The 18,370-nt window shown below is 39.0% G+C and overlaps 1 protein-coding gene across 9 annotated transcripts in view; it reads left to right on the top strand.

Annotated features, from left to right (window-relative positions):
• LOC147050538 (uncharacterized) overlaps nt 1-18,370 on the top strand; it is a 60,079-nt gene that overhangs the window by 29,316 nt on the left and 12,393 nt on the right. For all 9 annotated transcript variants that reach the window (XM_085922810.1, XM_085922805.1, XM_085922802.1 and 6 more), the window contains one exon: nt 314-16,019. In XM_085922810.1, the coding sequence (XP_085778936.1) occupies nt 473-11,719 (11,247 nt within the window). In that variant the 5' untranslated portion in view covers nt 314-472 and the 3' untranslated portion in view covers nt 11,720-16,019. The remainder of the gene's footprint in view (nt 1-313; nt 16,020-18,370) is intronic.

Raw genomic sequence — 18,370 nt, 5'->3', positions numbered from 1 at the left:
TAGCCTGCGGGCCGGACTTTGGACAGGCCTGTTTTAAGTGATAGTCAGTGCAATAATTTCCTTCAGTGACGTCATCAACCAAGACATGGAGGGGAGGAGTATGTGGCCTGATTCCTCATTAAACGTGGGCGTTTTTAAAGGCGTTCGTTGTTTTATTATTTAAAGTAGAAAATGCTAACTTTTTCCATTTTCCTGATGGAAAAAAGAAAACTGGGCTAGTGAAAATTGAATCTCTTTGTTTTGCCCTCCCTTTAATAATGAGAAAACCTTGAACGACAAATAACAAAACAACATTCTTTTTTTTTTTGGAAAGGACAAACTGGATTTGAAGAACCCTCAGTTCGACGGAAGGAACTATAAAGACACTTCAATTAAAATAATAAAATCTGTGTTTACATCTAAAGAAAACCCCCAAGCAAGCACAGAAGTCAATGACAAAACACTTACATCGGATGACACAGAAAAAACAGAAATGGAAATGACTGAAGAAATATTTATGACGGAATTAATAAGAGAAGTGGAACATGCTGAAAATGAGGCATATGAACTCAAGGTGAAAGATGAGAAATTGAGAAAGACAATACAACATTCTATGGAGACCATGGAGGAAAAAATTCAGGAGGTCAATAGACTGGTAATTGATATAAATAATTTGCAAAGGACAAAGACTAAACATAATTTACAAATTATTTTCACCAAAACTGAAAATCCAGAGGAACAAAAAAATGAACCACAAAACAAAATTAATGAAATGCTTGACATCCGGAAACAAATACAAATAAAAGACCTTGAATTTCAATTAGAATGTATGAAAAAAGAAACTAAAGACAATGAAATGTTAAAATATCAAATGGAGATCAAACAGAAAGGCTATTTAAATCTTTTAAGAAGAGTCAGTCGAATGCAGCAAGAAAATAAATTGAAAGATGCTGAGTTAAAATTAGAGAAGAAATCACTAAAAAGGGGGAGACAAAAATTGCAAAAAGACCTAAATTGCCAACTGGAGGTGGTGACCAAAGAGCTGGATCGTTTGGAGATCTTAAAACATAATACAAAAAAATGCCAGAAAAAGGCTACTATCTCTGTTATCACAAACGACCCTAATCAGTGTGAAAACAAGAGTGACGGGATTCATAAATGCATAAGGATGGATACAAGTATGAGAACGCACTGTGAATATTTGTCCCAAATAATTCATGACATCAAGCAAAAGATGAGTAGACACCCAAGAATCACAAGTAAAATCAAATGTGAAGTGGAACACATAAGTTTAGAAATTAAAGGCAGAAAGGAAATGTGTGATTTCAAGAAAATAACACAGGAGGTAAAAAAAATAAAAAATGATCTGCAATTGATCATGTGTAACATGAAAGGAAATAAGGCAGACATACAAAGACAAATTAGTTTTCTAAAGAAAAAAGAATTATTAAATGAAACACTCAATCAATTGGAAAACACGATGTGTGAGCTCAGAATAAAAAAAAAAAATATTTGCACCTCATTCGATGACTTTAGTAGAACTACACACAACCTCAAGGGTAGGGCACTACATCTTAAGCAAAGAACTGAAAAAATTAAACACTTATTAAAAACATTTTTCTTAAAAACTGAGCAAAATAACTTTGACAATATAATGCCGACAAAAGATGAAGACTTCAATGAAAAATTAAACAAATTCAAATTGTGTACACAGATACATGAAAATGACATTGAAAATTTCAGCCACAAACATTATATATTATATACACAAACAGTGGATGCTCCCATGAAAAGAGTAAGAAACACAATGAAAAATCCATGTGCAATGAGGTCTTATATCGATGTCAAAAGTAAAATTCATGAAAAAAAAAAAAAGGATAAACTGAACTCTGAGGCTGACGTAAAGGGTCAAATCAGCAAGGAGAGGGAAAAGTTAGTCTCACTCAAGACAAACATTAAAGTCAATAGAAAAAGCCTGAAAATTGAAAAGGAGAAAACACAGCAAGTGAGAACTGAGCTGAAGTTGAGTGAAGATCACTTAATAACTAAGCTACATTCACTGGAAAAAACAAAGACCAATCTCAAGGAGGCAAATGAGAGCAGACTTGAAAACGTATCCAAGAAAAGACTTAATTTTGAGATGAATAAGAAAACCATTCAGAAAGAAACCCTTGCCTTGAAAAAGATGGTTGCAGACCTTGATCAAGTGACACACCAAATACTAAATCAACACAAACTGATACAGGAAGAAAGGATCCGGCAAGGTGGTCTGCTTTCAAGCATGGTGAAACGAAGAAAAGAACTTGAGGAGAACCAAAAGGTCATTGATGCTACTACGGAAAGACTCACTGATGACAGGGGCAAATTAGTTTCAAAGAAACCTTATATTCAAGAAGACATAAGAAAACCCAATATTGAGAAAGACGAGATGGAACAACAGCATGCAGAGCTGAAAGCATGGGAAGACCATTTAGCAGCTAACATTCCATTACTAGAAAAAGTGAAAGTCAAACTACAGAAGGAAAATGACAAGAAACTTGAAGAAAATTACGAGAAATATCTTCAGATGGAAATTAACAAGGGTGGCATGCAAAGAATATCATTAGCTATGAAAAACACACTAGCAGACCTAGACCAGATGACAGACCAAGTAGCAGTTAATAGCAAACTACTGTTGAGAAAAAAGATCCAGCTGGGAATTCTGCTGTCAAGTGTGGTGAAACAAAAAGAACAACTTGATAAGAACAGAGAAAATGTGGATTCCGCTTTGAACAGAGTCAGCAATGAGTGGGAAGCTTTGCATTTGTTGGAGCGTAAAATTGACGTCGAGGAAGAAGAACAAACAATGGAGAAGAACAGGCTGGAACAAATGTGGTCTGACCTGAAAGTATGGCAAGATCAAGTGATAAATAACTTACAGTTTTTACAAACAGCAAAGGCAAATCTCCAGGAGTTGAATGAAAAGAATATTAGAAGCAATCACAAAATAGTCTTCAAATTCGAACAAAACAAGAAAGGTGTGCAGACAGTGAAACTTTCATTGAAGAATATGCTTGTAGACCTTGAACGGGTGACAGGCCAAGTGTCAGGTAAAAACAAATTGCTTTTGAAAAAGAGGTACCAGTTGGGTCGTCTGCTGTCGATAATGGTAGAACAAAAAGAAAAACTCAATGAGAAGCATGAAGATCTTGATTCTCATATTGACAGAATAAGGAAGGAGAGGGAAAAGTTCGTCTCAATCAAGAAAAACATTAAAGTCAATAGAAAAAGCCTGAAAATTGAAAAGGAGAAAACACAGCAAGTGAGAACTGAGCTGAAGTTGAGTGAGGATCACTTAATGACGAAGCTACATTCACTAGAAAAAGCAAAGACCAATCTTCAGGAGGCAAATGAGAGCAGACTTGAAAACATATCAAAGAAAGGACTTAATTTTGAGATGAATAAGGAAACCATTCAGAAAAAAACACAAGCCTTGAAAAAGATGGTTGCAGACCTTGATCAAGTGACAAACCAAATACGAAATCAACACAAACTGATACTGGAAGAAAGGATCCAGCAAGGTAGTCTGCTTTCAAGCATGGTGAAACAAAGAGAACTTGAGGAGAACCAAAAGGTCATTGATGCTACTAGGGAAAGACTCACTGATGACAGGGGCAAATTAGTTTCAAAGAAACCTTATATTCAAGAAGACATAAGAAAACCCAATATTGAGAAAGACGAGATGGAACAACAGCATGCAGAGCTGAAAGCATGGGAAGACCATTTAGCAGCTAACATTCCATTACTAGAAAAAGTGAAAGTCAAACTCCGGAAGGAAAATGAAAAGAAACTTGAAGAAATTTACGAGAAAAATCTCCAGATGGAAAATAACAAGGGTGGCATGCAAAGAATATCATTAGCTATGAAAAACACACTAGCAGACCTTGACCAGATGACAGACCAAGTAGCAGTTAATAGCAAACTACTGTTAAGAAAAAGGATCCAGCTCGGAATTCTGCTGTCAAGTGTGGTAAAACAAAAAGAACAACTTGATAAGAAAAGAGAAAATGTGGATTCCGCTTTGAAGAGAGTCAGCAATGAGTGGGAAACTTTGCATTTGTTGGAGCGTAAAATTGACGTCGAGGAAGAAGAACAAAAAATGAAGGACAGGCTGGAACAAATGTGGTCTGACCTGAAAGTATGGCAAGATCAAGTGATAAATAACTTAGCGTTTTTACAAAAAGCAAAGGCAAATTTCCAGGAGTTGAATGAAAAGAATATTAGAAAAAATGACAAAATATTAGTCAAATTCGAACAAAACAAGAAAGGTGTGCAGACAGTGACACTTTCATTGAAGAATGTGCTTGTAGACCTTGAACGGGTGACAGACCAAGTGTCAAGTAAAAACAAATTGCTTTTGAGACAGCGGTACCAGTTGGGTCATCTGCTGTCGACAATGGTAGAACAAAAAGAAGAACTTAATGAGAAGAATGAAGATCTTGATTCTCATATTGACAGAATAAGCAAGGACAGGGAAAAGTTACTTTCAATCAAAACAAACACTGATGTCAAGAGAAAAAGCCTGAAAATGGACATGGAGAAAACACAGCAAGTAAGAACTGAGCTGAAGTTGAGTGAGGATCACTTAATAACGAAGCTACATTCACTAGAAAAAGCAAAGGCCAATCTCCAGGAGTCGAATGAGAGCAGGCTTGAAAAAATATCCAGGAGAGGACTTCATTTTGAGGCAAATAAGGAAACCATTCAGAAAAAAACACAAGCCTTGAAAAAAATGGTTGCAGACCTTGATCAAGTGACAAACCAAATACGAAATCAACACAAACTGATACTGGAAGAAAGGATCCAGCAAGGTAGTCTGCTTTCAAGCATGGTGAAACAAAGAGAACTTGAGGAGAACCAAAAGGTCATTGATGCTACTAGGGAAAGACTCACTGATGACAGGGGCAAATTAGTTTCAAAGAAACCTTATATTCAAGAAGACATAAGAAAACTCAATATTGAGAAAGACGAGATGGAACAACAGCATGCAGAGCTGAAAGCATGGGAAGACCATTTAGCAGCTAACATTCCATTACTAGAAAAAGTGAAAGTCAAACTACAGAAGGAAAATGACAAGAAACTTGAAGAAAATTACGAGAAAAATCTCCAGATGGAAAATAACAAGGGTGGCATGCAAAGAATATCATTAGCTATGAAAAACACACTAGCAGACCTTGACCAGATGACAGACCAAGTAGCAGTTAATAGCAAACTACTGTTGAAAAAAAAGATCCAGCTGGGAATTCTGCTGTCAAGTGTGGTGAAACAAAAAGAACAACTTGATAAGAACAGAGAAAATGTGGATTCCGCTTTGAACAGAGTCAGCAATGAGTGGGAAGCTTTGCATTTGTTGGAGCATAAAATTGACGTCGAGGAAGAAGAACAAACAATGGAGAAGGACAGGCTGGAACAAATGTGGTCTGACCTGAAAGTATGGAAAGATCAAGTGATAAATAACTTACAGTTTTTACAAACAGCAAAGGCAAATTTCCAGGAGTTGAATGAAAAGAATATTAGAAAAAATGACAAAATATTAGTCAAATTCGAACAAAACAAGAAAGGTGTGCAGACAGTGACACTTTCATTGAAGAATGTGCTTGTAGACCTTGAACGGGTGACAGACCAAGTGTCAAGTAAAAACAAATTGCTTTTGAGACAGCGGTACCAGTTGGGTCATCTGCTGTCGACAATGGTAGAACAAAAAGAAGAACTTAATGAGAAGAATGAAGATCTTGATTCTCATATTGACAGAATAAGCAAGGACAGGGAAAAGTTACTTTCAATCAAAACAAACACTGATGTCAAGAGAAAAAGCCTGAAAATGGACATGGAGAAAACACAGCAAGTAAGAACTGAGCTGAAGTTGAGTGAGGATCACTTAATAACGAAGCTACATTCACTAGAAAAAGCAAAGGCCAATCTCCAGGAGTCGAATGAGAGCAGGCTTGAAAAAATATCCAGGAGAGGACTTCATTTTGAGGCAAATAAGGAAACCATTCAGAAAAAAACACAAGCCTTGAAAAAAATGGTTGCAGACCTTGATCAAGTGACAAACCAAATACGAAATCAACACAAACTGATACTGGAAGAAAGGATCCAGCAAGGTAGTCTGCTTTCAAGCATGGTGAAACAAAGAGAACTTGAGGAGAACCAAAAGGTCATTGATGCTACTAGGGAAAGACTCACTGATGACAGGGGCAAATTAGTTTCAAAGAAACCTTATATTCAAGAAGACATAAGAAAACTCAATATTGAGAAAGACGAGATGGAACAACAGCATGCAGAGCTGAAAGCATGGGAAGACCATTTAGCAGCTAACATTCCATTACTAGAAAAAGTGAAAGTCAAACTACAGAAGGAAAATGACAAGAAACTTGAAGAAAATTACGAGAAAAATCTCCAGATGGAAAATAACAAGGGTGGCATGCAAAGAATATCATTAGCTATGAAAAACACACTAGCAGACCTTGACCAGATGACAGACCAAGTAGCAGTTAATAGCAAACTACTGTTGAAAAAAAAGATCCAGCTGGGAATTCTGCTGTCAAGTGTGGTGAAACAAAAAGAACAACTTGATAAGAACAGAGAAAATGTGGATTCCGCTTTGAACAGAGTCAGCAATGAGTGGGAAGCTTTGCATTTGTTGGAGCATAAAATTGACGTCGAGGAAGAAGAACAAACAATGGAGAAGGACAGGCTGGAACAAATGTGGTCTGACCTGAAAGTATGGAAAGATCAAGTGATAAATAACTTACAGTTTTTACAAACAGCAAAGGCAAATTTCCAGGAGTTGAATGAAAAGAATATTAGAAAAAATGACAAAATATTAGTCAAATTCGAACAAAACAAGAAAGGTGTGCAGACAGTGACACTTTCATTGAAGAATGTGCTTGTAGACCTTGAACGGGTGACAGACCAAGTGTCAAGTAAAAACAAATTGCTTTTGAGACAGCGGTACCAGTTGGGTCATCTGCTGTCGACAATGGTAGAACAAAAAGAAGAACTTAATGAGAAGAATGAAGATCTTGATTCTCATATTGACAGAATAAGCAAGGACAGGGAAAAGTTACTTTCAATCAAAACAAACACTGATGTCAAGAGAAAAAGCCTGAAAATGGACATGGAGAAAACACAGCAAGTAAGAACTGAGCTGAAGTTGAGTGAGGATCACTTAATAACGAAGCTACATTCACTAGAAAAAGCAAAGGCCAATCTCCAGGAGTCGAATGAGAGCAGGCTTGAAAAAATATCCAGGAGAGGACTTCATTTTGAGGCAAATAAGGAAACCATTCAGAAAAAAACACTAGCCTTGAAAAAGATGGTTGCAGACCTTGATCAAGTGACAAACCAAATACGAAATCAACACAAACTGATACTGGAAGAAAGGATCCAGCAAGGTAGTCTGCTTTCAAGCATGGTGAAACAAAGAGAACTTGAGGAGAACCAAAAGGTCATTGATGCTACTAGGGAAAGACTCACTGATGACAGGGGCAAATTAGTTTCAAAGAAACCTTATATTCAAGAAGACATAAGAAAAGTCAATATTGAGAAAGACGAGATGGAACAACAGCATGCAGAGCTGAAAGCATGGGAAGACCATTTAGAAGCTAACATTCCATTACTAGAAAAAGTGAAAGTCAAACTCCGGAAGGAAAATGAAAAGAAACTTGAAGAAATTTACGAGAAAAATCTCCAGATGGAAAATAACAAGGGTGGCATGCAAAGAATATCATTAGCTATGAAAAACACACTAGCAGACCTTGACCAGATGACAGACCAAGTAGCAGTTAATAGCAAACTACTGTTGAGAAATAAGATCCAGCTGGGAATTCTGCTGTCAAGTGTGGTGAAACAAAAAGAACAACTTGATAAGAACAGAGAAAATGTGGATTCCGCTTTGAACAGAGTCAGCAATGAGTGGGAAGCTTTGCATTTGTTGGAGCATAAAATTGACGTCGAGGAAGAAGAACAAACAATGGAGAAGGACAGGCTGGAACAAATGTGGTCTGACCTGAAAGTATGGAAAGATCAAGTGATAAATAACTTACAGTTTTTACAAACAGCAAAGGCAAATTTCCAGGAGTTGAATGAAAAGAATATTAGAAAAAATGACAAAATATTAGTCAAATTCGAACAAAACAAGAAAGGTGTGCAGACAGTGACACTTTCATTGAAGAATGTGCTTGTAGACCTTGAACGGGTGACAGACCAAGTGTCAAGTAAAAACAAATTGCTTTTGAGACAGCGGTACCAGTTGGGTCATCTGCTGTCGACAATGGTAGAACAAAAAGAAGAACTTAATGAGAAGAATGAAGATCTTGATTCTCATATTGACAGAATAAGCAAGGACAGGGAAAAGTTACTTTCAATCAAAACAAACACTGATGTCAAGAGAAAAAGCCTGAAAATGGACATGGAGAAAACACAGCAAGTAAGAACTGAGCTGAAGTTGAGTGAGGATCACTTAATAACGAAGCTACATTCACTAGAAAAAGCAAAGGCCAATCTCCAGGAGTCGAATGAGAGCAGGCTTGAAAAAATATCCAGGAGAGGACTTCATTTTGAGGCAAATAAGGAAACCATTCAGAAAAAAACACAAGCCTTGAAAAAGATGGTTGCAGACCTTGATCAAGTGACAAACCAAATACGAAATCAACACAAACTGATACTGGAAGAAAGGATCCAGCAAGGTGGTCTGCTTTCAAGCATGGTGAAACAAAGAGAACTTGAGGAGAACCAAAAGGTCATTGATGCTACTAGGGAAAGACTCACTGATGACAGGGGCAAATTAGTTTCAAAGAAACCTTATATTCAAGAAGACATAAGAAAACTCAATATTGAGAAAGACGAGATGGAACAACAGCATGCAGAGCTGAAAGCATGGGAAGACCATTTAGAAGCTAACATTCCATTACTAGAAAAAGTGAAAGTCAAACTCCGGAAGGAAAATAAAAAGAAACTTGAAGAAATTTACGAGAAAAATCTCCAGATGGAAAATAACAAGGGTGGCATGCAAAGAATATCATTAGCTATGAAAAACACACTAGCAGACCTTGACCAGATGACAGACCAAGTAGCAGTTAATAGCAAACTACTGTTGAGAAATAAGATCCAGCTGGGAATTCTGCTGTCAAGTGTGGTGAAACAAAAAGAACAACTTGATAAGAACAGAGAAAATGTGGATTCCGCTTTGAACAGAGTCAGCAATGAGTGTGAAGCTTTGCATTTGTTGAAGCATAAAATTGACGTCGAGGAAGAAGAACAAACAATGGAGAAGGACAGGCTGGAACAAATGTGGTCTGACCTGAAAGTATGGAAAGATCAAGTGATAAATAACTTACAGTTTTTACAAACAGCAAAGGCAAATTTCCAGGAGTTGAATGAAAAGAATATTAGAAAAAATGACAAAATATTAGTCAAATTCGAACAAAACAAGAAAGGTGTGCAGACAGTGACACTTTCATTGAAGAATGTGCTTGTAGACCTTGAACGGGTGACAGACCAAGTGTCAAGTAAAAACAAATTGCTTTTGAGACAGCGGTACCAGTTGGGTCATCTGCTGTCGACAATGGTAGAACAAAAAGAAGAACTTAATGAGAAGAATGAAGATCTTGATTCTCATATTGACAGAATAAGCAAGGACAGGGAAAAGTTACTTTCAATCAAAACAAACACTGATGTCAAGAGAAAAAGCCTGAAAATGGACATGGAGAAAACACAGCAAGTAAGAACTGAGCTGAAGTTGAGTGAGGATCACTTAATAACGAAGCTACATTCACTAGAAAAAGCAAAGGCCAATCTCCAGGAGTCGAATGAGAGCAGGCTTGAAAAAATATCCAGGAGAGGACTTCATTTTGAGGCAAATAAGGAAACCATTCAGAAAAAAACACAAGCCTTGAAAAAGATGGTTGCAGACCTTGATCAAGTGACAAACCAAATACGAAATCAACACAAACTGATACTGGAAGAAAGGATCCAGCAAGGTAGTCTGCTTTCAAGCATGGTGAAACAAAGAGAACTTGAGGAGAACCAAAAGGTCATTGATGCTACTAGGGAAAGACTCACTGATGACAGGGGCAAATTAGTTTCAAAGAAACCTTATATTCAAGAAGACATAAGAAAACTCAATATTGAGAAAGACGAGATGGAACAACAGCATGCAGAGCTGAAAGCATGGGAAGACCATTTAGAAGCTAACATTCCATTACTAGAAAAAGTGAAAGTCAAACTCCGGAAGGAAAATGAAAAGAAACTTGAAGAAATTTACGAGAAAAATCTCCAGATGGAAAATAACAAGGGTGGCATGCAAAGAATATCATTAGCTATGAAAAACACACTAGCAGACCTTGACCAGATGACAGACCAAGTAGCAGTTAATAGCAAACTACTGTTGAGAAAAAAGATCCAGCTGGGAATTCTGCTGTCAAGTGTGGTGAAACAAAAAGAACAACTTGATAAGAACAGAGAAAATGTGGATTCCGCTTTGAACAGAGTCAGCAATGAGTGGGAAGCTTTGCATTTGTTGGAGCATAAAATTGACGTCGAGGAAGAAGAACAAACAATGGAGAAGGACAGGCTGGAACAAATGTGGTCTGACCTGAAAGTATGGAAAGATCAAGTGATAAATAACTTACAGTTTTTACAAACAGCAAAGGCAAATTTCCAGGAGTTGAATGAAAAGAATATTAGAAAAAATGACAAAATATTAGTCAAATTCGAACAAAACAAGAAAGGTGTGCAGACAGTGACACTTTCATTGAAGAATATGATTGTAGACCTTGAACGGATGACAGACCAAATGTCAGGTAAAAACAAATTGCTTTTGAGACAGAGGTACCGGTTGGGTCGTCTGCTGTCGATATTGGTGAAAATAAAAGAACTTAATGAGAAATGTGAAGATCTTGATTCTCATATTGACAGCATCGGCAAGGCAACGGAAAAGTTACTTTCAATCAAGACAAACATTGATGTCAATAGAAAAGGCCTGAAAATTGACAAGGAGAAAACACAGCAAGTGAGAACTGAGCTGAAGTTGAATGAGGATCACTTAATAACTCAGCTACATTCACTAGAAAAAGCAAAGGCCAATCTCCAGGAGGCAAAACAGAGCAGGCTTGAAAACATATCCAAGAAAGGACTTTATTTTGAGACGAATGAAGAAACCAATCAGAAAGAAACCCTTGCCTTGAAGAAGATGGTTGACATGGAGAAAACACAGCAAGTGAGAACTGAGCTGAAGTTGTGTGAGGATCACTTAATAAGTAAGCTACATTCACGAGAAAAAGCAAAGGTCAATCTCCAGGATGCAAATGAGAGCAGGCTTGAAAACATACATACATCATTGCCCAAACAAGATATTTCTACAGCGAGCCATACCTCTAAAAGAGACTGCCTACGAAAAATCTGGAAGGATACAAACATTGAAAAAAAAGAGATTGGTGAGATGAAATGCACTGGGCATGAGATGAGAAAACACTTGGAGGAACAGTTAAAAGTGATTACTAATTTTGTTGAAACGTATTGGATACAGAAGAAAAAGACATTTGTCAAGAAAACTGATCAAAGATTTGTTCAGATATGGCAAAGTCATTCAGAGAAAAAGCGTAAAACACAGGACAAAAAGTATTTTAGCCTTCAGAAACTTAAAATTGAGATGCATTACGATATTGAGAGCCTTTCAAAAAGAAAGCTAGTCTACTGAATACTTGGTAATCAAATACGCAATTGGACAAAAGAAAAGCAAATCATAGTGTGTTGCGAAATTTTATATCAGCTCTCATGCCAACTGCTCAGAGAGGAAATGAGACAGTAACTCATTTTTCATTTAAAACACAGGACAAAAAGTAATTTAGCCTTTAGAAACTTAAAATTGAGATGCATTACGATATTTCAGTAAAGAAAGGCATTCCACTGGATACATGGTAATCAAATACGCAATTGGACAAAAGAAAAGCAAAAAGTAGATCGTGTCTTGCGGAATTTTATATCAGCTCTCATGCCAACTGCTCAGAGAGGAAATGTATCATTTAACTCTGTAGATTATTAAAAGAGACTTGAACATCACACCAGGGACAAAGGACTGAACCCTTGACTGAAGTTGAGAGACAACTATCCCTCTGCCGCTGTAACACTCATTCAAATCCAGTATACTATGTCTCGAAGCAGAATTCCCATAAATTCATGTTTAAGATTTTAACTTGTTTTTCCTTTTGGCATACTTACAGTATTGTTCCTGTACTGCACTTTTGTGCAAAGTCAGGGGACTCTGAAACATGTTTTTGGTACATGTACATCTTAAAGTGTTTCTGTATTGTAATTTACAATTTATTTTTGATTTGCAAATGTGTTGCTATGTCTAGCATTTTTTACATATGTTAAATGCATGTTATCATATTAAAGGGTCCCTTGTAACTGCATTGTTTTTTATAGCATTTGATGTAAATGCATTTAAAGTTAAAGTGGCATGTTTTTTTTTCCAGAGATACCTTCACAGTGCTCGAGCAGGCAGGGTCCTAGTTGAGGGGCCAGATAAAACACACGTCATTGATCCCTTATGATCCATCCATCCATTTTCTAAACCGCTTGTCCCCACGGAGGTCATGGTCGATCTAGAGCCTATCCCAGCAGTCATCGGGCAGTAGGCGGGGGACACCCTTAATTGGTTGCCAGCCAATCGCAGGGCACACAGAGACAAACAACCATTCGCACTCACACCTAGGGGGCAATTTGGAGTGCTCAATCAAGCATGTTTTTTTAGGTAGGAAACCGGAGTGTCCGGAGAAAACCTACACGGGCACAGGGAAAACATGCAAACTCCACACAGGGAGGACCGGAGGTGGAATTGAACCACACCCTCCGAACTGTGAGGCGGACATGCTAACCAGTGCCCTCACCGTGCCACTGATCCCTTTTCATGATAATTAAAAATGAACTCAGGTCTCCTTTGCCCTGACGCGGGTCACCAGGGCCCTCCTCTGGAGCCAGGCCTCGAGGCAAGGCTCAAAGACGAGCCTCTGGCGGCCAAGATGTCTCCATTGGGGCCCGGCCGAGCACAGCCCGAAAACACAATATGGTTCCCGCTTCCCATGGGCTCACCAACTGTGAGAGGGGCGAAAGGTGTCGGGTGCAGAGTGAGCTGGGTGGCGGCCAAAGGCGGGGACCCTGGCGGTTCAATCTCCGGTGAGGGGAAGCTAGCTCTAGGGAGGTGGAATGTCACCTCTCTAGCCAGAAAGGAGCCCGAGTTGGTGTGTGAGTTGTTCCAACTAGGCACATACACACACACACACACAGCTTGGGTTCTGGCACCAATTCTTTCGAGAGGGGTTGGACTCTCTTCCACTGTGGAGTTGCCCACGGTGAGAGGCGCAGAGCAGGTATGGATATACTTATTGCCCATACTTAGGCGCCTGCACATTGGGGTTCACCCCAGCGAATGAGGATAGCCTCCTCATCTCCCCATCTCCGGATTGGGGGGACGGTCTTGACTGTTGTTTGTGTCCATGCACCAAACAGTAGTTCAGAACACCTACCTGGATAGGAGTCAAGTCAAGTTAGTCAAGTCAAGTTTATTTGTATAGCCCCAAATCACAAGCAGTCTCAAAGGGCTTCACATAGACAAAAAAAATCGACAATTATTCTCAAAGCCTAAAAGCCTAAAAAAACCTACCAGGGGAAAAATTAGAAACCTTGAGAAGGGACCACAGATGGAAGGATCCCCCTTTCAGGATCACCAGGCTGCAATGGACGCAAAGAGGGCACATAAAATACATAATATGGAAATCAAAAAGTGGATGTCCAGGCCAAAGTGAAGAGCTGTCAGAGGAGCCCTCGATCGTCCTGGCAGTGTCTTCGAGGAGGGTAATCCGCTGCAGTTCCCTCATCCTGAATTGGTCCACGAAAATCTAGATAGCCGCTGTCAGCTTGGGTGTCACCTAACCACCTCCCCAGCCGGAGAGGGGTGGGGGGAGAGGGGTCAGGGAGAGGGAGCAACAACAAACTCCAGCCAAATCGGCCACTACAGGTTAATTAAAGGCCATATTTTAGGAATATGTCTTTAAACGTGTCTTAAATGTTTCTACTGAGGTAGCAGTTCTAATATCCATCTGTAGGGCATTCCAGAGCTCTGGAGCCCAAATAGAAAATGCTCTAGACCCTGCAGACATTTTCTTGGCCCTCGGTGTCACTGAAACACTAGTGTTTTGTGAACGAAGGTTACGAGACGGAACATAAGGAACAACTAGGTCGACGAGATATGAAGGCGCTAAGTCATGCAATGATTTATAGGTTAATAGAAGAACCTTGAAGTCACATCTTAAATGGACCAGTGTAAGTTGGCTAATATTGGGGTAATGTGATTAAATTTTCTTTTTCCGTGAGAGCAGCCTTGCAGCAGCATTTGTACTAACTGTAGACTTTTGATGCTGGACTTGGGAAGACCAGAGAATAATGCATTACAGTAGTCCAGGCGCGACGTGATAAACGCGTGTATAATAATTTCCGCATCACCGGTCGGCGAATCTTAGCAATATTACGAAGGTGAAAAAACGCAATTTTGGTTATATTCTTAATGTGCTTTTGAAAGGAGAGTGTTTGGTCAAATATTACCGCGAGATTAGTTACAGTATCACTCTGAGTGATAGTACGGTTATCTATAGTTATAGTGGTTTCCTTAAACGGTATTGATAATGAGCTGGAACAATGATCAACATCTCAGTTTCATCTGGGTTAAGACGAAGGAAGTTGAGAGACATCCATTGGTTGATCTCCACGAGGCACGCCTCAAGATTACAACAGTCCCGCGGCTCTGTCATTGATAACGGCTTATATAATTGGGTGTCATCCATGTAATATTGAAAACTAATATTATATTTACGTATTATGTCCCAAAGAGGAATCATATAAATATTAAATAGGATTGGTCCTAATACCGATCCCTGTGGGACACCACACGTAACCTTATAGAGCTCAGAGGACGTATTGCCATGGACCACTCGGTGCGTCCTGTCTGATAGATATGAGTGAAACCAGCCTAGTGCTGACCCTGAAATACCAACGCAACCTTTAAGACGCTCTAATAAAATATCGAAGTCTACAGTGTCGAAGGCAGCACTAAGATCGAGTAGTAACAATACCGATGAAGTGTTTGAATCCATAGTTATGAGATCATTAGTCACTTTAGCAAGTGCTGTCTCAGTGGAATGATTTGCTCTAAAACCAGACTGAAAAGATTCAAATAGATTATTAGCGACCATGTAATCAATAATCTGCTGCGCCACTACTTTTTCAAGATGTTTAGCTATGAATGGGAGATTTGAAACTGGCCTATAATTACTGAGACAGTCCGGGTCAAGATTTGGTTGCTTAAGTAGCGGTTTAATGATCGCAGTTTTAAAGGATGTTGGCACTATCCCAGAGGAGACAGACAGATTAATTATATTTAAAACGGACGGTCCTAAGATTTGAAATAATTATTTAAATAGTTTGGCTGGAGGCGGGTCAAGTAAACATGTTTGTTTAGCCGCACTAACTAATTGTGTAAGCCTTTCAAGGGACACGCTTTTAAAATTTGAGAGGGTTATTGCATGATCGTCAGCGCTGGTAATCGGCGGTCTCGACTGAGCGATCGTTATAGTCATTCTTGATCTCATCCCTAATGGATTCAATCTTTCGAGCGAAAAATTTCATGAACTCGTCAGCTGAGTGAAAGGAGCTATCGGGAGTCGGCTGGCATAGTGTTAGCTTTGCCACTGTATCAAATAGATATTTATGTTAGGACCCGCCTCTCTAAGCCTCCTTCCAGGACCAGAGGTGCTTCATCTCGCACCTGAGGCCAATCAGCAATTAACCACCTGCAGCTCATCAGCTCAGCAGGGCTGGTATATAGCTGCCTGCTTCCCAGTCACCAGTTGCAGGTTCGTGTTGTCAGCTCCAGTGTGAGGATCTCTCTCTAGCTGCTGCTGGATTCCTTCTCGATTTGGATTACAAGCCTCCTCTCACCTGTGGTAATTCCTGACTTTCTGTGGATTTCTTTTTGTGAATTACAAGTCTAGTATAATATAAAGTATGTCTCCCAACTATCACAGCTCTAGATGAAACATCAAGAATGCTTCATTAAAAAAAAAAAACGTAGGTGGGATTATTGAGCCAATTTTTGAAACTAGAGAGCAATGTTCCCTCTAAACTGCGCAATTGTGCACTGCTCACAGTCTCTGCGCACAAGAAACTCCATGGTGCATACAAAATAAAATTCAGCATAAATTGATTTAATATCTAATCTTAGATGTAATCTAAAATAATTAAGTGGACGAATGATTTTCTTTCTATGACTTTTTGTAGTGTAAATCAATGAATGACACGTGTCCAGCCAATGATATGGCTCACTTGTGCTTATAGCCACTCATAGCATTGACAGTGCCTGAAAAGGTGTCTTGCCCATCCGTGCCGTGCAGGTTAGTGCGGCAGAGTCAAGACATGCAAATGCTAAGATAGCTAAACCCTTATCATGGTGAAACTAACGAGCAGGGACACATCCACTCACTAAGCCAAAGTAAATAAGAGATGCAGCGGTTCTTTTAAGATGAAATGGCTGTCTGAGTAGGGCGGCTCAGTGGGGCACTGGGTAGCACGTCCGCCTCACAGTTAGGAGGGTGCGGGTTCGATTCCACCTCTGGCCTTCCCTGTGTGGAGTTTGCATGTTCTCACCATGTCCGCATGGATTTTCTCCGGGCACTCAGGTTTCCTCCCACATCCCTAAAACAAGCTTGGTAGGCCGTTTGAGTACTCCAAATTGTACTTTAGCTCCTCTGCCGTAACGCAGTCTGCAGGGGAGACGAGAATTTATTTAAGCCGGTATGGAAGAAGATTCGTTTCGAGTCTAACCGCTTTTCAGGTAACTAATCTATTGTTAGATTAATTCCGTCATTTCCGGACGCCAGTCCCGCTGAAATCAAAGAAACCCAAGGGTTGACTAACTACTTTGTCGAGACCCAGGATCTCCTCGATCGCGGCTGTTTCGGCGGCTCTCCTTTCCCATTAAGATTTTTGCCTTTGTTATCCGCTCGGAATAGTTTAGCTGTCTTTGTTAAGACCGCATGAACTCGTTTATTTTCACTAGCGTGCACCCACACTAGCTGAGCTCAAGTTAACGGTTTCGAACCAGATTCTGACACTCCCTGATGTCAAGGATTAAAGCTGTCTTCATCTAAAAAACAACTGAACGGTTTAAAGTATGACTATGATAGAGAAACAAAAGTAATTTAAAGCATAAAAGATCAAACTAATCATTAATCGAAATAAACGATTATAAAGTAGAAATATAATGAATAAGCAAGAAAGAGAATTACAAGTTTCAATTGTTCGAACAACTAACAATAATTTCCACTCACCATTCTCAATCGAGCAAAAATTATTCAGTCTCGAAGTTCTCTCGATTGAAAACTCAAAAATATAGAAAAAAAAAAAAGGGTCAGAGGCTAGAGCAGTAGTCTCCAACCTTTTTTGTGCCATGGACCGGTTACGCGTCAGAAATGCGTCAGAAATATTTTTGCGGACCGGCCTTTATATAAATAAATAATAAATTTATATAAATAAATGATACATTTATCATAAATATATAAATACGATGACATAAAATGATACGACTGGCATAAAACAAATATAAACCACAAAAAATAAAACTCACCATTACGTTGGATTATTGGAGCACCGAGTTTGTTTTTCAGAAACGAGCCGGTCCCATCTAGGCGTAATCGGAAACAATGACACCTGAAGTGGATAAGGTTTGTCTTTTAATGCAGGATGCTTGGTCTCCATGTGCCGAAGCAGTTTTGAAGGCTTCATTGCCTCGTCAGCTAGCCTGTCGCCACTTGTGCCGAGTGCGCTTGGCGTGTCAGTCACCTGTGGCGATAAATACATATTTTAAGTAGGACTCCAGAAATGTTCTTTTAAATGCAGCTTTCCTTTTCTTAGAAGTAGCAGCCTCTTCTTCTTCAATCTCATCATTGGGTTTTTTCCCTTTCCGAAGAAGTTTTCCAAACTTCTGTTTCTTGTTCATTTTTGCTTCCCTCGCGGGCTAGACTGGGGTGACATGTCACGTGACCGAGACGAGCGTCTTGTGTCAAGAGACACAGCGATGGATATAATTGGGAGAGAATTGCCGCATTTTTTATATTTTTCAAACTAAATTCTTACTCATTCTTGTTAGCTTTGCGGGCTTGACAGGGAAAACATGTCATGTGACCGATTCAAGTATCTTGACCAGAATGAATTGAATGTCGATAATATATATATAGATCTATATCTATCTATCTATCTATCTATCTATCTATATATATATATATATATATATATATAT

Source organism: Syngnathus leptorhynchus, chromosome 10 (assembly GCF_054491065.1).
Source record: "Syngnathus leptorhynchus isolate UIUO chromosome 10, UIUO_Slep, whole genome shotgun sequence".
NCBI classification, from domain to species: Eukaryota; Metazoa; Chordata; class Actinopteri; order Syngnathiformes; family Syngnathidae; genus Syngnathus; species Syngnathus leptorhynchus.
Note: the sequence above shows the minus strand (reverse complement) of the source record. Positions and strands in the feature narration are given on the sequence as shown.